This window comes from Desmodus rotundus, chromosome 7, assembly GCF_022682495.2.
Source record: "Desmodus rotundus isolate HL8 chromosome 7, HLdesRot8A.1, whole genome shotgun sequence".
Lineage (NCBI taxonomy): Eukaryota > Metazoa > Chordata > Mammalia > Chiroptera > Phyllostomidae > Desmodus > Desmodus rotundus.
In genome coordinates this window covers 43759426-43780091 of record NC_071393.1, presented here as the reverse complement: position 1 = coordinate 43780091, position 20666 = coordinate 43759426, and the positions used below count along the sequence as shown (strand labels likewise).

The window sequence follows — 20666 nt, the reverse complement described above, 5'->3', positions numbered from 1 at the left end:
ATTTTAGACAGAGAGGAGAGGGGAGAGAGAGAAATACTGATTTTTTGTTCTACTTATTTGTGCATTTATTGGTTGATTGTTCTGTGTGCCCTGACCAGGGATTGAACCTGCAACCTTGGCATATTGGGACAATGCTCTAACCAACTGAACTTACCCCACCAGGGCTTCTCGTTTTTTTTTTATAATAGCCATTCTAACAGGTGTAAAGTGATATATCATTGTGATTTTTATTTGCATTTCCCTGAAGATTAGTGATGTTGAGCACCTTTCACATACCTGTTGGCCATTTCCATGTCTTTGGAAAAATGTCTATTTAGTCCCCCTGCCCATATTTTAATCAGATTGCTTTTTTTTTTTTGCATCATATGAGTCCTTTATATTTTTGGATCTTAACCTCCTAGCAATTGAAAATATTTTCTCTCATCTGTAGGTTGCCTTTTCAGTTTTTTGATGGCTTCCTTTACTGTGCATAAGCTCTTTAGTTCGATGTAGTCCCACTTGCTTACTTTTCCTTTTCTTGCCTTTGTTTTGGGTGTCAGATCCAGAAACAGCATTGCCAATACCATCTTTTTTTTATTCTAGCATTTTTGTGGTTTCTGGTTTTACATTCAAGTTCTTAATTAAATTTTGAGTTGATTTTTGTGTATAGTGTAACATACGGGTCCAGTTTTACTCCTTTGCATGTGGGTGTTTGCTTTTTCTAACACCATTTATTGAAGAAGCTATCCTTTCTTTATTATATTCTTGACTCCTTTGTCATAAATTAATTGAACATTAATGTGGGAATTTATCTCTGACCTCTTTATTCTATTCCATTGATTTATGTCTGTTTTTATGCAAATATCATACTGTTTTTGATTACTGTAGCTTTGTAATATTGTTTGAATTCAGAAAATGTGATGCCTCCAGCTATGTTTTTCTTTCTCAATATTGCTTTGGTTCTTCTGGGTTTTTTGTGGTTCCATGTAAATATTAGGGCTGTGAAAAATACCATTGGAATTTTGATAGGGATTGAACTGAACCTATAGATTGCTTTGGATACTATGGACATTTTAACAATATTATTTCTTTCTGTTCATTAGAACAAAATACCTTCCATTTATTTGTGTCTTCAGTTTTTTTTTTTATCATTGTTTTAACAGTTTTCAGTGTACAAGTATTTCACTTCCTTAGTTTTAAGTATTTTATTCTTATGTAATTATAATTGGGATTGTTTTCTTAATTTCTCTGATAGTTTATTATTATAAACTTTGTGTCATGTTTTTGTGTTTTACAAACACAACTGAATATTGTATATTGATTTTGAATCCTGAACTTCACTGAATTTATTGATTGGTTCTAAAAGTTTTTTGGTGAAGCCATTAGAGTTTTCCATATATAATATATCACTTGCAAATAAAGACTGTTTTACTTCTTCCTTTTCAATTCAAATACCTTTTATTTCTTTTTCTTGCCTAATTGCTTCAGTTAGGACTTTCAGTAGTATGTTGAATAAAAGTGGTGAGAATTAGCATCCTTGTCTTGTTCTTAATATTAAAGGAAAAACTTTCAACTTTTTGTTGATGATTGTGGTAATAGCTGTGAGCTTGTCAAATACAGCATTTAATATGTTGAGGTACATTTTCTCTATATCCAATTTGTTGAGTATTTTTATCATGAGTGGATGTTGATTTTTATGAAATGCTTTTTCTGCATCTGTTAAGATTATATGACTTTTTATCCTTCATTTTCATTAGTGTAGCGTATCACATTGATTGATTTGTGGATATTGAACCATCCTTGCATCCCTGGAATAAATCCCACTTGGTCATTGTATATGATTCTTTTAATTTATGAAATGTGATTTTCTAATATTTTCCTGATGATATTTGTATTTATGTCCTACTATTCTTAATGTCTTCTCTTTTAAAATAAATTTATTAATGTTAATAGACATAGTGACTTCTTCCATGTTACTTTATCTTCCCCCTAAAATGTAATTGGTGTTATTTTATTATGAAATCCATCCTTTGAACAATAAAAAAGCCATATTTATAAATATGTTTCAGTGATTAGATGGCTTCTTGAGATGTTCTTCTGTTTTATTCTTTTTATTTATTCACCTTTTATGTATTATATCATATAGTCCTCAGTTTAAATATAAATATAATACTCTATTTTCGTAGAATTAGAATAGAATTAATCACTTTACAAATTAACCTCAGATTAATTTATTTAAACAAATCATAAATAATGGATAAATATTTCCAAGCTCTGTATTTTCAGATCATCATCCTGTATCTACTTTTATAATGATTCTGAGTCATGCATTAAATCACTGCTCTTAAGACAACTTTAGCATTGATATTTATACTGCTAGTCAGTGAAATGGTAGTAACTGGCAAGTGCTACCATTCTCTTTAGGACGTATCAATTTGCAGGACCCTTTAGTTCCAAAGGTATTATCACCTGCTACATTGAGTCACCCTTTTATAGCAATGGAAAACATTGTGCTACCAATACTAAGTCATTGAAATCCTGCTGGTCTCAAATTTCTAATTATCCCTTGCATGTTCACATGTCTGTTTCATAGGAAAAGGTTAACATAGAAGGCCTGAGACTACAGTCCTTAAAAAAGACTGTATAGTTAGCTCATGCCTGGCAACTATGAACCAGGATTCCAAGATAATTTTCACCATTCCCTAACTAATAAGCATAAGTTTATGGTACCTACATTATTTGGGCAATCAGAATGGTTTATACTGAAGTTTTTTCCTTTTGGGAGTCTGGGATTTTGGTATGTCCTAGGGAGAGGACCAACCATGACTAACTTCCAGTAAAACTTCTGGACACTAACCATCTAATAAACTTCTTTGGTAGACAACATTTCACATTGGTTGTCAATTTGTTGCTAGAGAAATTAAGTCTGTACTCTGTGACTCCACTGGGAAAGGGCCCTAGCAAGCTTACATCTGGCTTCCTCTAGACTTTGACCATGTGCCTACTCCCTTTGCTGATTTTGCTTTGTATCCGTCTACTGTAATAAGTATTAGCTGTGAGTAAAACTGCATGGTGAACCCCATGCTTCCTAGCAAATCACCAAATTCAGGGGAGATCCTGGAGGTCCCAGCACAGGTATAGGGGCTATTGATTAGATTGTTTTGTGAATTCTTAGAAAATATATAAGAAATATTTATTATGTTTCTATTTTTATAAGAAATTAGTAATGACATTAAATTTACCTTTCTTTTACTTTAGAGAGGTAACTGAAATCCGTGAAGCCACCAGAAAATCAGTTCCTCATAATTCCTTAGAAAGTGCTGAGTATATCAAGGTCATAACAGGCTTATTAAATGCAAAAGACTTTCGTGATCGTATTAATGGGATTAAGCAACTTTTATCAGATACTGAAAACAATCAAGAGCTTGTTGTTGGGAACATTGTAAAGGTAAGGACACATCAAAATTATTTTTCATTTTCAGGCTGTGACTAATAAAGTGTGTTCGTATAAAAAGTTGCCCTAAATCTTAGTACTTTATATATTATTTTAAAATGTTAAAATAACCTTAGTGAAAAGAATAGATTGAGTTTTGCTGTTTTAAAATCATTCGAGAACAAGTCAAAGTAACTAGGAAACAGTAACAACAAAATAGCTGCTCATTTGTATGAATCTTCCCACTAGATGTTAACTCCTTGAAAGCTCCTGAAACCTGACGTTCAGTAAGTATATGTTGAGAGAATCAATAACTATTTTAAAAACCAGAGACTTGATATAACTATAGGATGTATATATTTAATAGACTTGATATTACTCTAGAATGTATATATTAAAGTGTTTGTGTAGAGGTTAAACATATATAAGTATACCAATTTATATACCTACTTTTAGGAAAACAAGCAATAGAGAGTAATAAATGTTCGATTCCATTTTAAATGTTATTATGTGCATTCAATTCAGCAAATATACTATAACTAATTACTCTTTTAATTCTAGTGGTGGTGTCTCATTAATTTTCAGAAGAAAAGTACCACATTACCATATCATGGGAACCAGATAGTTACATATTTTGATTTTGTTGAGTAAAAACAAATCTCTTAGGAAGACTGTTCTTAACATGAACAAATTTACATATTTTAAAATACATATTTATAGATTGGGAATTATTAATTAATAGTCTCAGCCTCATAGAATAGCTCTTCATTCACCTGACGTGACTTAAGAATTGCTTAGCATTCACTTTATTGTATCTTTAATTTATGAAAGTTAAGAATTCTGAAGAGGAAGGAAGAATTGTTAAAGTAATGAGGTTAAGAGGTAATAATAAAATTTAATACTAAAATTTCAGCTAAAGTTCTCATAAGAAACCTAAATGAAATCTCTCCAGTAAAACTTAAATGTCTACTTTTGCTATGAATAGATAAAAATACAAATATCTCTTAAGTCCTTAGAGTTAGCTAAGCTAACCTGCACCTTTTAGAAAACATCATTTTTATCACATGTATAGTAAATCAGTCATCTGCTTACTGAGTCAAATTTCTCAACCTTAATTTATTAGGATGTCTTTTGGGGTGGTTTTTGCAGGTCTTCCCTTTTTGCTATAAGAAAATTCAACACTTAGATTTATCCTTCAAATTTTTATGAAGTTTCTGTTTTCTAAACCAGGTTAAATAAGGTGTGTGTGTGTGTGTGTGTGTGTGTGTGTGTGTGTGTGTGTGTGTGTGTGTGTGTGTTGAAACAGTATGCTAAAGGAGAAATACCATGAAATACCAAAATAAATTTAAATGCAATAGTTAAAAATATTATTTCACTTTAAATAATTTACCATTCTACTTTCAGATTTTTGATGCTTTTAAATCTCGACTTCATGATTCTAATAGCAAAGTAAATCTGGTTGCTTTGGAAACAATGCACAAAATGATTCCTTTACTTAGAGACAACTTGTCTCCTATAATCAACATGCTAATTCCAGCAATAGTAGATAACAATCTGAATTCCAAGAATCCAGGCATCTATGCTGCTGCCACAAATGTTGTTCAGGCACTGAGTCAGCATGTAGGTAAGAAATCTTACTTTGGCATTTCAGTTACTTGGACTTTACTTTTGCACTTTCTTACTTTATATATTTTTTATAATGCTGAAATCCTAACTATTCAATTTTTATTATTTAATGTTACCATAAAGTTTCTTCATTTACTTAGAATATTTTAAATTACTTTTAGTGATTGACTGTTACCCCATTAAATTGACTTTCTCTCCCCTTATCTTAGACTTTTCAGTTTTTTTTTCCTACCTCAGCCACACATCTTACACAAAGTTAACTCAAAGTGGATCATAGATTTAAATGAAAAACTTAGCTATAAAACTTTTAGAAGATGAAATAGGAGAAAATCCTCAGGACCTCAGGGCTTGGTGAAGAATTGTTAGCATGGCACTGAAAGCATGTGATCCATGAAAGCTGCTAAATAGGACTTCATCAGTATGAAGGACATTTGCTCTGCAAAATACCCTGTTAAGTGGATAAAAACACAAACTACAGCTTGGGACAAAATACTTGCAAACCACATCAGTGACAAAGAACTTATATCTGGAATATAGAAAGAACTCTCGAGACTCAACATTTAAGAAAAAATGAATATTCCAATTAGAAAATGTGCCAAAGACATGAAAAAACGTTTTACCGAAGAGTATATATGGATGGTAAATAAACACATGAGAAGATGTTCAGCCTCACTGGTCACTGGGGAAATGCAAATGCAGATTAAGACCATGATCACCATACAAGTATCTTAGGACTGCTATAACAGCTACAGACTGAATGACTTCAAAACAACAGACTTTGCCTTCTCACGGTTCTGGAGGATGGGAGTCCAAGGTTAAGGGTTGGCAGATTCTATGTCTAGTGAGAACCCACAGTCTGGCTGTGTCGTCGCATGGTGGAAGGGGCATGGGACCTTTTTGAGGCTTTTTATAAGGGCACTAATCCCATTCATGAGGGCTCCCCCTTCATGACGCGAATCACTTACCAAAGGCCCACGTTTAAATACCATTACATTGGGGATTGTATTTCAACATATGTATTTTGAGGGGGTCTACAAACATTCACTCGATAACAAGTATTAATACAACTGAAATAAAAAATAGTGACAGCACAAAATGCTTACAAGGTTACAGGAAAACTGAATGTCTTATACATTGCTGGTAACAATGTAAATAAAATGTTATGGCTACTCCAGAAAATAGTTTTGCTGTTTCTTAAAAAAACTAAATAGGCACTTAACATATAACTCATCAATGACATTACTAAGCATTTATCTCATAGAAATGAAAACTTACGTCCATGCAGAAACCTGTACACGATTGCTCATAGCAGCTTATCTGTAACAGCCAACTGTAACAACCTACATGTAATTGAGTAGGTTAATGATGAAACAAACTGTGCTACATCTATACCATAGAATACTGCTTAGCAGTAAAAAGGAATGAACTGTTGACACACAGCACGATTCGGATGGATCTCAAGGGCATTATGCTGAGTGAAAAACAGCCACTCCTGAAAGGTCGCATGCTGTAGGATTTCAATTGTATAGCCTTCTCAAAAGGACAAAATTACAAAGATGTAAATGGATTAGTTGTTGTCGGGGTTTAGGGGCAGTTAAAGATGAGGGACTGAATTGGACTATAAAGAGGTAGTGCTAGGGACATCTTTGTGGTGATAGAACAGTTCTGTAAGTTAACTACAGTGATGGTTACACAAATCTACACGTGATAAAATGACATAGAACTAAATACACATACTGTATCAATGAAAGTCAGGGTCCTTGTTTTGATACTGTGCTATACAGGTATCCCCTGATATCCAAAAGTAAAATATTCTGAAACCTTTCAAAATCCAAAATGGCCTAAATTGAAAAAGCCATCTTTCTAATGTCTCTAATGTCTTAGGAGACATCTTTCTAATGGAGTCACAAAGTAAAGCAAGATAAAGCACAGATACTCAAACAGTTCAAATCTATGGCAACTTGATGCTGAGATGCTTATTACTTGCAGTTGCTGGGGAAGGAGTTTGGCGGTTCCACCCTCACTGCTAGGCGTGCACACTGCCTCTATATTGGTTCACTACAAACAAATGCTGAATGTTTTTTCACCTTTTTTTCATAAAAGTGAAAATCATCTTGGGATTTCTTTTGGTTAGAAAAACCAGGGATTAATGTAAGTCTCTCATAAAAACAGGGTGACATAAAGTGAACTTTCAAAACCCAGGGGAAGGAGATCCAAGAAGGCAGAGGAAAGTAGAAGCTACATTCACCTTCTCCCAGGACCAACCTGGAATTGCAACTAAGTTGCGGAGTAATCATCCTAAATAACTGGATGAGAAAAGCTTTATAAGCAAGGACAGACAGAAGACCCCTTCAACACAATGAGACTGGTAGGGAGTGTGGATGAGGTGTGAAGGCAGGCTGGGTTCCCACAGGTGACAGCTGAAATTCTGGAGGAATATTTCAGCGGCTGGGGGGGTTCCCCTTGAGAAGTGTGGGGCTAAACATCAAGCTGGCTCCCAAGCCTACAGAACCAGAGCCAGAAAGGAACCCAGATAACATCTAACGGTGAAAAGCAGCTGCTGCTTCTGAGACACCCATCTCAGAATGAAAGATACACACAAACCAGAAGTAAAGGGACTGAAAATGCTATTTCATGCAAATGGAAAGGGAAAGAAACGCTGGGGTAGCAGTGCTTATATCACATAAAATAGATTTTTTTTTAAACCAAAGCTATAATAAGATAAAGAAGTTCACTACATACTGATAAAGGGAACAATCCAACAAGAAGATATAACCCTAGCAAGCATTTACCCACTCAACATAGCAGCACCTAAGTATGTAAAACAAGTCTTGATGGACATAAAGGGAGATAGCAATAGAAATACAGGCATAGTTGGGGATTTTAACACCCCCTTGACTTCAATGGGTAGATCTTCCAGGCAGAAAATCAAAGAGGAGACAGAGGCCTTAAATGACACACTAGATCAAATGGATTTAATGGATATCTTCAGAGTACTTCACCCAAAGCAGCAAAATATATATTCTTTTCAAGTGCACATGGAACATTTTCTAAGATAGACCACTTGTTAAGACACAAAACAAGTCTCGATAAATTTAAGAAGGTTGAAATCATATCAGGCATCTTTGCTGACCACCATGCTATGAAACTAGAAGACAATTCACAAGAACATTGAAAATCATGCAGACGTGGAAGCTAAATGATGTGTTATTATACAATGAATGGATCAGCAATGAGAGCAAAGAAGAAATCAAAAGATACTTTGAAACAAATGAAAATGAGAATAAAACAATCCAAAAATATGCGGAACACTGAAAAGCAATTTTAAGAGGGAAATTCATAGCATTACAGGCCTGCCTCAGAACAAACAAATAAACAAGAAACAGCTCAAATGAACAGTCTTAACTTCATGCTTACAGGAACTTGAAGAAGAACGAATAAAGCCCAAAGTGAGTAGAAGTAAGGAAATAACAAAGATCACAGCAGAAATAAATGAAATACAGTCTAATAAAATCATATAAAAGATCAGTGAACCCAAGAGATGGTTCTTTGAAAAGATAAAACAAGGCTAACAAACCTTTAATCAGACTCATCGAGATAAAAAGAGAAAGGACCCAAAAAATAAAATCAGAAATGATAGAGGAGAAATAACAGCACATACCAAAGAAATACAAAGGAGTGTAAGAAAATACTATGAACAACTATATGCCAACAAACTGGACAACCAGGATGAGAGGGATAAATTCCTAGAAATACAGTCTCCCAAAACTAAATCAAGAAGAATCAGAAAATCTGAATAGACAGATTACACCTAGTGAGATTGAAGCTATAATTAAAAAAAAAAAAAATCCCAGCAAACAAAAGCCCTGGACCAGATGGCCTCACAGGTGGATTTTACCAAAAATTCCGAGAACTAACCCCTCTCCTTCTCAAACTATTTCACAAAATTCAAGAGGATGGTAGTCTCCAAAACTCATTTTATGAGGCCAGCATTATCTTAATTCCAAAATCAGATAAAGACACTACAAAGAAAGAAATTATAGGCCAGTATCCCTGATGAACATAAATGCTAAAATCCTAAACAAAATGTTAGCAAGCCAAATATAGCCATGAATCAAAAAGATCTTTCACCATGATCAAGTAGGATTTACTCCAGGAATGCAAGGTTGGTACAACATTCACAAATCAATAAATGTGATTCACCACATAAACAGAATGAAGGATAAAAACCATATGATCATACCAATAGATGCAAAAAAAGTATTTGATAAAAATCCAACACCCTTTTATGATCAAAACTTACAGCGAAGCGGGAATAGAGGGAACATACCTAAACATAATAAAGACTATCTATGAGAAACAGACTGCTGGCATCGTACTCAACAGGCAGAAACTACGCATGTTCCCCTTAAGATTGGGAACAAGACAGGGATGTCATCTCTTTTTCAACATAGTGCTGGAAGTCCTAGCCACAGCAGTCAGACAAGAAGAAGAAATAAAAGGCTTCCAAGTTGGAAAGGAAGAAGTAAAACTGTCATTATTTTCAGATGACTTGCTGATGTACATAGAGAATCCCAAAGTTTCTCCAAGAATTATTAGAACTAATAAATGAATTCAGCAAAGTAGCAGTATACAAAGTTAATATCCAGAAATAACTTGCATTTTTATATGCCAGTAATAAACCAGCAGAAAGGAAGTTAAGGAAACAATCCCATTCACAATTTCTACACAAGGAATGAAATACCTAGGAATTAACCTAACCAAGGATGTAAAATTCCTGTACTCAGAAAATCATAAGACACTGAAGAAAGAAATAGGAGAAGATACAAATAAGTGGAAGCACATACCATGTTCATGGATAAGAAGAATTAACATCATAAAGCGTCCATACTACCCAAAGCCATCTATGGATTCCATGCAATTCCTATCAAGATTCCAGTAACATATTTCACAGAAGTAGAATGAATATCTTAAAAATTTATATAGAACCACAAAAGGGTCTGCGTTAGCAACAGAATTTGTAAGAAGGAACTAGGTTGGAGGAATTATGCTACCTAATATGAAACTATACTATAATGCTATAGTAATCAAAACAGCATGGTACTGGTATAAAAACCAACATATAGATCAGTGGGACAGAATAGAGATCCCAGAAATAAACCCACACCTTTATAGTCAATTAATATTAAACACAGGAAGCAATCACATACAATGGACTAAAGGTAGTTTATTCATTAAATGGTGTTGAGAAAATTGGACAGATATATGCAAAAAAATGAAACTAGGCCACCTTCTTACACCACACAAAAGAATAAACTCAAAATAGATAAAAAAACTTAAATGTTCTACCTGAAACCACAAAAATTGTAGAAAATACAGGTAGCAAAATCTTGGATTTTGTTGGTAGTGGTATTTTATTGGATATATCTCTCCAAAGAAGGAACAAACAAATGGGACTATATCAAAATAAAAAGGTTTTGCACAACAAAGGAAATCATCAACCAAATAAAAAGACAACCCACAGAATAGGAGAACATATTTGCCAATTCATCTAATAAGAGGTTAACGTCCAAAATTTATAAAATAGAAATGTCAACACCAAAAAAAAAAAAAAATCAACCCTATTAAAAAGTTGGGCAAAGGATCTGAATAGACACCTCTCCAAAGAGGACATACAGATGACCAGTAGACATCTGAAAACATGCTCAATGTCACTAATCTTCAAGGAAATGCAAATTGAAACCACAATGAGATACCATTTCACACCTGTCAAAATTGCTGTCATCAATAAATGAAGAAGAAACAAGTGCTGGCAAGGATGTGGAGAAAGGGGAACCCTTTTGCATTGTTTGTGAAATACAGATTGGTGCAGCCACCTTGGGACACAGTATGGAGATCCATCAAAAAATTAAAAGTGGATCTGCCTTTTGACCCAGCAATCCCATCTCTGGAAATATATCTGAAGAAGTCCAAACCACTAATTTGAAAGAACGTAGGAACCCTCGTGTTCATTGGAGCATTGTTTACAATCCAAGATTTGGAAGCAGCCCACACATCCTCCAGTAGATGAATGGATAAACCAACCATGGTACATCTACTCAATGGAATATTACTCAGCCTTAATAAAGAAGAAAAATTTCCCCTTTTTGACAGTATGGATTGACCTGAAGAACATTGTGCTAAGTGAAATAAGCTGGTCAGAGAAAGACCATATGATTTCATTCATATGTGGAATCTAATGACCAAACTGAACTAACAAGCAAAATAGAGAGACTCAGATGGAGAGCGAGGTGACAGCTAATGGTGAGTTGGAGGTGAAGGTGTAAAGGATTGAGCAAAATGGAAAAAGGACTCATGGACATGGACAATGGTGTGGGGATTGCTGGGGGGGGGGGTGACCATATGAGGACTAAATGGTAATGGAAAAAAATACAATAAAGATTAAGATCAAAGTAGAGGGCACCTATAATTGTGTAAGATGTTACCTTTGAGTGAAAGACACCCAAGACCTCTCTGTACTGTCTTTTCATCTTCCTATGATTCTATAATCATTTCAAAATAAAAACTGGCAAAATCAGTAAAAATAAAAACTAACCCCCCAAATGAATCATTTTTCTGTTATTTGAAAAACCTATATAGTACCATTTGGAATAAGATACCTATAAGATAAACAATTCTTTATATATGAGGTCTGTCCAGAGGTATCCAGCCATATAATATGAAAAATAGAGACATCTATTGAAGAAGATACAAGATACAGGAAACATTGTACATAGGTCAATGACACCTCAGTCCCCTGCATGGTAGGCACCTTGGTAACTCATACAGCTCTCCTAATCACCATCAGCTGCCCTGTGGTATTTTACTGAAACTCATTGATGGTCTGAAATGTCTTCCCTTTCAAAGGTGATTTTAGTTTTTGGAAAAACCAGAAGTCACAGGGTGTGATGGGACAACTGGTGATGAAGCTGCCCATCACCAGTTGTCCATAGCTGCAGCCTTCTGAATCATCCAAATAGTTTCTGCAGAAGAATGTTCAAGCTTAAGGCAAAATTTCATGCAAATTTGTTGCTCTACCTGCTCATTTTGAATGTGAGGCCACACATTACACGTGCTCATTCAATGGCGTCTTTCATCCCCACTGACTAGTACAGTGAAGTTGTCATTGTTCACGTATGTGCATTCCAGTCCACTCTCCTGGGCTGCCAGTTTATGTCAATGTCCTGCAATCCATTTTCATTATATTAACAATGGCTGTACTTTTTCTGAATGGATATGTATCCTATTATATATATATATATATATATATATATATATATATATATATATATATATATATAAATTATGTGTATATGTACATACACCTTATGATAGCTCCTTTAATATTTTGTGTTGTATTTTTATGTCTCATTTGTTCTAAGAATATTACTCTGTTAAGGATTTTATAGAGAATTTTTTAATAGTACAGTGATCAGCAAGTTAGATTTTAAAATCTTTTTAACACATTTGTAATTGTTTACATATTTTTTTCCTTTCAGTGCTATGTAATTGAAAACTTAAGATCTCATAACTCTTTAAACATGTCTGTGTTCTTTTTGTTTAGACAATTACTTGCTTCTACAGCCATTTTGCACAAAAGCTCAATTTTTAAATGGAAAAGCAAAACAGGATATGACTGAAAAGCTTGCTGGTAAATATTTTTAAATTGTTATTTCTAAACAAATATTTTATTAATTAAAGATAAACTGATGGATATTTTATTTCAATTTTAGGATAGCTACCAAATTCAGTATCATTACCCATGAGGTAGAAAGAAATTCTATAATGATACACAAGAGGATCTTTTAATACTTTTACTCCCTAAATTTTCTTTAAAATAATTGTATCTGGTTTTTTTTTACAGTAAGTGTTTAGTCTTCCTATTAATATAAATAAGCAGGATAAGTAAAAATAATTAAAATCAAATATTGGTGTTCATAGAAAATTGCTATTTCAAATTATGTGTTTGATAAAAGGTCCATGGATCAAAATTGTTTAAATTTTTAATTAACTGCATGTGGAAAACATTGAGATGGTTGTGGGTTTCATTACCTTATTTACTATTTCTGCCTGAACTAATCGTCACATACGAAATTCTAATACTTGAAGATTCCAATCTTTGGTATGAAAGTTTCTGACCTACTTCTTGTAGGATGGCTAATATTTTAGAAAAATGGCATTGGGAAGAAGTTTAGTATGTATTTTATATGCTTTTAAATTATCAGAACCTGGATTTATTTTTTTAAACCTCATGGCTTACCATATTTTTGTATTTCAGACATTGTTATGGAACTCTATCAAAGAAAGCCCCATGCCACAGAACAGAAAGTGTTGGTGGTTTTATGGCATCTCTTAGGGAACATGACAAATAGTGGCTCTCTGCCTGGAGCTGGAGGAAATATACGAATAGCCACAGCTAAGTTATCAAAAGCACTTTTTGCACAGATGGGCCAGAATCTGTTAAATCAGGCTGCATCTCAACCACCACATATTAAAAAGAACTTAGAGGAATTACTTAATATGACAATTTGAAATGAATTATGAATCACGAAATACGGTATGGTGAACAGAACTGTTTACATGATGACAAATGGAACATTTTAAGTTACATTTTCAGTGCCTGTACTTGTCATTTAGTAAATTAAATTAATGGCTATTTTTATTCGTAGCCCGTAAGTATACATCTGTCCTATATCAAACGCACCACTTGTCCCATCAAACAAAAACCTAAAATAATTAATATACCTTAATACTCATGAAATCTGAGTCACGTGAAGTGAATCCAATTTTAGTATTTTTGAGTAAACTCCTGCTCATTTGCACTGTTCTATAGAAATCACAATTTGTTGCCCTGTATGTACAATAAGATTTGTAATTAAAAAATATACTTTTTTATTATGTAATCATGTTCTTCTATGTCTCATTACTCAACCTTATTTTATGAAGTGGAAGAAAAGTCATTGAATTATGTTATCACAAAGTTTTGTGTGCTATTTGAAAAGTATGTATTTCTCATATCAGCCTGCTAATATGATTGTGCAGTATTAGCTTGCTATTGCTGTTTTGTGTTAATGTGAAATATTTGCTTACCACTTGGGTTTAATCATCTACATAATTGTGAAGCTTAACAAATTATAATAAAGCATGGTGACCAAAGTTTTAGAAAACACTTAAACATTTTAAAAATGCACATTTAAGAAAATGTATTGAATGTAACTTCCCTATTTGGGGGCAAACACTAAATTTTATTTCTATATGTCCTGACATTTATAAAGGTGTTATTTTGCTGCCCAGTTGTGTAATTCTCAAAAATAGTGCCAGGTCTTCTATAGCTTTTCTCAGAATTCTTGGGCTATAAGTACTGTATGCATCTAAAGAAAAGGAATGTTATAAAATAAAAGGATTTATTTCTGTAGATGTGTGAAAGGTGTCCTATTCTTCCAAATACTGTATATATTAAAATGGAAAAATATATCAACATATAGTATAATACTGACCTATCTCTACTGATCTGGGTTATCAAAGTTCTAGCTTTGTAGGAATATAGCTGTGTGACCTTGGGTGAGTCCCTTGCCAAGGCTAGGCCTCAGTTTTCTCATCTCTAAAATGTGAGTACTGAACTACATGATTTTTAAGGTACCATCTTGTTCTAAAATTCTGTGATTCTATGTTGTAGTTTACTCTGTGATCACTTGATTACAGTTGTGATCTATCTTCATTTTCTTTTACTTGTGTCACTGACCAGTTTTTCAGTGTATTTGGGTGCTTTTCAAATTGTGATTTTTTGTATTAATCTATGACTTCTAAAAATAAAACAAAAAATGAGGTTTTTATGTCATTTGCAACTAAGCTAAAAGGAGAGTAAAGACCTGGTTACTTTTTCTATTTATATGTATGTTTCATAGTTACAAACATACTTTTAAATACTTGATCTTTTTCTTCTAAGTACATTTTATGCTCCTGTAATTTAGATCTAAAGTTGGCACATTTTTTCTGTAAAGGACTAGAAAGCAAATATTTTTGGCTTTGTAAGCCACAGACAGATTGTGGCATATTCTTTGTTTTATGTTTTTGTTTTTTCAACTCTTTAAAAATGTGAAAAACATTCTTAGTTCAGGACAAACAGAAACAGGCCTCCGGCGTAGTTTGCCAACACCTGGTTTAGACTCTTTAACCTTAGCTGTAAATCTGAATGAATGCCTCATTAAACCTGCTTCAGCCCTTTATGATATGCATCATTGCGACCATACTTATGGATTCCACATTTTATTAATTTTGCCCACTGATTTTGTGTCATTGCAGATATGCCTACTAAGTTTCCATTGATTGATTGTTGGGTAAGGTAAACTTAAAATTTTAAGGGCAAAAGAAGACTATTCCTTACTTACCCGTTATTTTAAATGTATATAGTTTGAACTTAGCATTTAAGAAAGTAAATGTAATCACTACTACTGCCCTGACGAGTGTGGCTCAGTTTGTTGGGTGTTTTTCCACAAAGTAAAAGGTCACTGGTTTGATTCCTGGTCAGGGCACATTCCTAGGTAGCAGGTTTGGTCCCCAGTTGGGGCACATGAAAGAGGCAACTCATCCAAGCTTCTCCCATTGACGTTCCTTTCTCTCTCTTTCCCCTCCCCTTCCCCTTACTACTAGCAAGGTGGAGACTTCACATAATCTGTGTGTTTTCTCTTGTTATGAAGAAAATAGTCAAATTACAACAGAGTCCCAAGCCTAAAAGAATTTTCTACTTTAAGTAACTTCTTGACATTGAGCACCCAGTCTAGCACTGTTGTCAAGAACTATTATTGACCCAAAAGTCAACAAAGAATTGGAGACTGATCACTCATTGAAAGAACTAAAGAGAAGCTGAAGGACTGAATAAATTCGAATAAAGAATGTTTTTATAAGCAGTGATAATTATAAAATTCTAACATTGCAACTAAAAATAAGAGGAAAATATTTAAATATTTACCCAGTGGAATTTATATGTCATTAATATATGAAATGCTTTAATCACAGGACAATGTTCATAATGTATTAAAGGAAGAAAGACCGATTACAAAATAAGTACAGTGTCTCTATAAAGTATGTATGCACACAGAAAATAAAACTGGAGTATATACACCAACATGTTAATGGTGGCAAACTGTGGGTAAAGATATTTTTTTGCTCTGGTAAGTAGCTCAGTTGGTTACAGCATCATCCCAGTACCCCAAGGTTGTGGATTTGACCCCCAGTCAGGGCACAGACAAGAATTAACCAATGATAGTGAATATAGTATCAAAACCAAAAAAGAACCAATAAATGCACAAGTGGAACAACAAATCGTTTCTCCCTTCCTCTCTCTCTCTAAAAATCAACAAATAATAATAATAAGTTTTGCCTTGACCTGTGTGGTTGGGCATCACCGTGCAAAGCAAAAGGTCTCTGGTTCGATGCCCAGTCAGGTCACATGCCTGGGTTACAGGCTCAGTCCCTGGTTGGGGCACATACAAGAGACAACCGGTCAATATTTCTTTCTACAATTGAGGTTTCTCTTCCTCTCTCCCTCCTATCCCCTCTCTCTAAAATAAAAGAAAATGGCTTTAAGTTTTTTTCAGTGTCCTAATACGCAATTTCCATTTTTTCAGAAGTGAGTAAGATGAATTGCTTATGCAATAAAACTAAATTACTGTAAACAAAGGTAATCTGAAGAGAAACTGAAAATAAAGATAATGCGGAGAGAAAAACCAGCCAAAAAAGAGACAATAGTGAATACTGGAAAGTGCTAAGGAAGGTAGACAGTGATATGACCAGAAGGGAGATGATTGAGGGAAACAAGTAATTACAAAGGTAAAGAGCATAAAACTTTGATTCAGAAAGCATGGATTTGTAACCCAGTTTTATTTGCTACCAAATGACATATATATCTCCAGGAGTTTTGAGGTCCAAAATTAAAATGGGATTATGTATAAGAAAATATTTGTAAACCTTGAATTCTCTACGAAAGTAATTTATTCCCAGCAGCAAATGAAGATGAAAGATGAGCAGAAACCCTAAAGAAATCTTTAGTGCTAGGATAAGCTAAGCCTTCTTACGCCATTGCTAGTTACCTCGCTGAGTATGTCAAGCAAAGGCAAAATCAATTCAGCATTGCAATATTATCATTACTGATTTATAGTCTGATAATGTGTTAAAAGGGAACTTAAACTCAGTTTAAGTTTAAACTCAGTTTAAACTCTTTCTGGGCAGAACAATGGGATAAGCTGAGATTTAAAGTTATTAAAGTAAATTGCAGAATTAGCAAAATACTCTAAAAAACTAGTAGAGCATGGAAGGTGTGAAACAATATTATGCACAATGATGTTAGAATGATCCGGTGATACCAAATTATGACCAATCTTGAATGAGTTTTTCTTTTCACTACTATTCTTGACCTGTACTGGATACTAAATAAATAGTACTTGGATAAAATGGTGAATGATACATAGTTTGAAATGTATTCTGGAGATAGGAAGCATGGTTTGTTTTTTTTTTTATTCTTTAAAATAGATTTTATTTACTTGAGAGGGGAGGGAGAAAAAGATGAGAACCACAGACATGTGAGAGAAACATTCATTAGTTGGCTCCCCTTTGCATCTTGACCAGGGACTGAACCTGCAACCCATGTCCCCCAACCCGGAATCCTTTGCTTTGCCAGAAGGCCCCCAACCAAGCCACACAGTCAGAGTTGTTATTTATTTATCAATAAGTTTAAATCCTGGAGGGATTACACGGATTCTGTGTCCAATGGCCTTAGCAGGAAGGTTGCTTCGGAATTTAGCACGAACCATGCCACTGTTTCCATGAGCACGAGTTACCTTTCCCCAGATTACTCTGGTTTTGTTTGGTTTACCACCAGGAGTCACTGTGTTGTTTTTTGCTTTGTACACATAAGCACATCTCTTTCCTAGATAGAATTCAGTTTCATCTCGAGCATAAACACCTTCAATTTTAAGAAGAGCTGTGTGCTCCCTCTGGTTCCGGAGACCCCGTTTATAGCCAGCAAAAATGGCCTTGGACCACAGCCTTCCAGACATATTTGTTGTTGTAGAAGTCCTGTTCCTGGCAGGCTCCACAGGATTCAAGATGGCTGGAAGCATGTTTTCAAGACTGGAAAGGGTGTATTCAAAATAATTTAACCAATAGCAGAGGGATAGTTGAGTGGAGCAAGGAAAGGTTATAGGCAAGGAAATCAATTTGGAAGCACCGAGGAAAAGTCCACCTGTGATAAATGGAATTCATCAAACGTTCCAGCCTGAAGGGTTGATAGTGTTTGCCTGTGCAATGTTTTGAAAAAGAGTGTAGTGATTTACTAGCTAGGGCTCAGAGCTAAACTCTAGTTAAGGTCTAAACTATAGTAGAAGCAGTGAGAATGAAAAGAAAGGACCTAGAAGGTATTCTGGAGTAGGACTGAACTGAATTGATGACACACTTAGATTAGGAGGATAAAGGAGTCACCAGTTAAAGTTCATTACACTAGTGAGTTTCTCTAGTGGGGCTTTGCTTTTTTGTTTAGGAAAGAAGGCCCTCCCTATATACTTCTGTCTACATCTCTTTAGATGTGCTTAGATTCAAGGGAGGCTAGGAAATTGAGTACATAATTCCCAGTCTCAGTTGTAGAGGACGGTAATAGGAACATAGTGGGAATGGGTGAGAGTGATCTAACCCACATCTATCATATTCTAAAACCCCACTCTGTCTGATGGCATTCTATGACTGCAAGACTTGGCATTAGTTTAGAACCAGTGTCCAGTAAATTCTCAAAACAGCACCATTTTGCCCTGATTGGTATGTCTCTGTTGGGCATCATCCTGCAAAGCAAAAAGATCTCTGGTTTGATTCCCAGTCAGGGCACATGCGTGGGTTGTGGGTTTGGTCCCCGGTCAGGGTGTCTGGGAGAGGCAACTGGCTGGTGTTTTTTCTCTCACATTGATGTTTCTTTTCCTCTCTTTCTCCCTCCCTTCTCCTTTCTCTAAAACAAAATCTTAAAAAAAAAATTAACCACATTTTTTCCAGTGTGAAGCTTCTTCGATAAGTATCCAAAGGCCTCTTTGGAGGGGTAGGAGGAATAGTCATAGTGATATTACTGTAGAATTTTTCTCTAGAGTTATTTGCCCTCATCTTATTTCAAGAGGTCCTAGGAAAGTGGGTGAGAGGTTGTGGCTCTCTTCGCTAGTTTGGAAGGGTTTTTTAAATATAAAACAACTAAGACTTTGGTATTTTACTTATCTATTTTGGTCCCATGATCAATTAGATATTACTAAATATCCCTACTGGTTAGATCATTCAATTACTACAAGGTCCTGCTCCTTATTCCTAATCATGCCCATTTGTCTCTGATAATTTGAGTTTTCTGCCATCTAGGAATCTGTATCACCTTTGAAATCATGGCACCTATATCAATTGTAGCATCCTCAGCCAAAGAGAACCACCACTAGTACTTTTCAAAGATCCTGACTCATCCCTTATTATCGTTGGTATTTAACTAATCATTAATAAAATGAAGGGGGAGCAAAGGGACGTAGACATTGGGCTCAATAAAATGGGGAGCATGCGTCTCTTCGCTTTGCCAGGAAGCTACAGCTCTTCACACTCCAGGTGATTATAACGTTGCTCTGCCAAGGGAATTAGCACTCCTCCTTTCATCCCTCCAGCACCAAATTGTTGGGGGCAGGGGACGGAGGGGGCCACGGAGGGAGCTGCTGAACTACAAAGGCCTGTCAGTCTAATTGGGGGTGTAAATCCATCCAAAGCCCACAAAAACTTGGGAAATTTATTGACCAATTTGGAAAAGCTTCTGGTCTTTTCCAAGCCCAAACTACAGGAATAAAGAAGAACTCCCCCCTTTCTCACCCAATTACCCTCATGTGCCTGTTCTGCCCATGGCCATACGGTCCTAGCAGCCGCATAGCCATTGCTGTGGGGACTCGGCACACAGTCTCCAGGAGAGCGCCTGAATACTTCAGCACAGTAATGGGCTGCAGCTGGAAACATACGCTAAGTCAGCCAGATGCTGGACTGGACTGTACTTTAATATGGAGCAGAAACTCTGGGCAGTGGCCTTTATTCTGGCCCCACTGAAGACAAGATGGGACGTTTTCCATGGTGGGACAAACAGAGATGGGACATTGGTGTAACAGGGTGCAGCCAAGGGGAGGCCCCAAGTAGGGATTTGTAATGGGGTCCAGAACTCCGGGTGTTCAGGAAATATTAGAGAAAAACATATATATGATGTCCTCATCCCGACAAGTCTTGAGTTGGGGGATGGGACACATGGAGCAGGGCCATTCAGAGTTGTTTTGAATAGCAACAGTTTTGCGGCTAACCTCTAGAATGGTCACTTAACATATGTCTACAACTGGTTTCATAGATATGTTAAATAGCCGTGGCCATGCTTTGGGCCAGGAGATTGGGAGTGACTTCAACCCAGAATGTAACTGGGAAGCAACTCCCTCTGGTTGCTGTGCCTGCATGAGAACTTGGAGATGATTGCCTCCACGCCATGGGGCCATGCCTGCCTGGACTTACTATAGCAGCCCAGTAAAGCTGGAAGAATAGGGAATGCTGGCAG

The 20666-nt window shown here is 35.4% G+C and overlaps 1 protein-coding gene and 1 pseudogene across 3 annotated transcripts in view; one reads left to right on the top strand and one right to left on the bottom strand.

Moving 5' to 3' along the window:
* TOGARAM1 (TOG array regulator of axonemal microtubules 1) overlaps positions 1–14492 on the top strand; it is a 91067-nt gene extending 76575 nt beyond the window's left edge. For all 3 annotated transcript variants that reach the window (XM_053927482.1, XM_053927483.1, XM_024573948.3), the window contains 4 exons: positions 3238–3427; positions 4817–5036; positions 12642–12728; positions 13356–14492. In XM_053927482.1, the coding sequence (XP_053783457.1) occupies positions 3238–3427; positions 4817–5036; positions 12642–12728; positions 13356–13609 (751 nt within the window). In that variant the 3' untranslated portion in view covers positions 13610–14492. The remainder of the gene's footprint in view (positions 1–3237; positions 3428–4816; positions 5037–12641; positions 12729–13355) is intronic.
* Positions 14493–17576: 3084 nt separating this feature from the next.
* Positions 17577–18190, bottom strand: LOC112316994 (large ribosomal subunit protein eL33 pseudogene; annotated as a pseudogene).
* Between the last annotated feature and the right edge of the window lie 2476 nt (positions 18191–20666).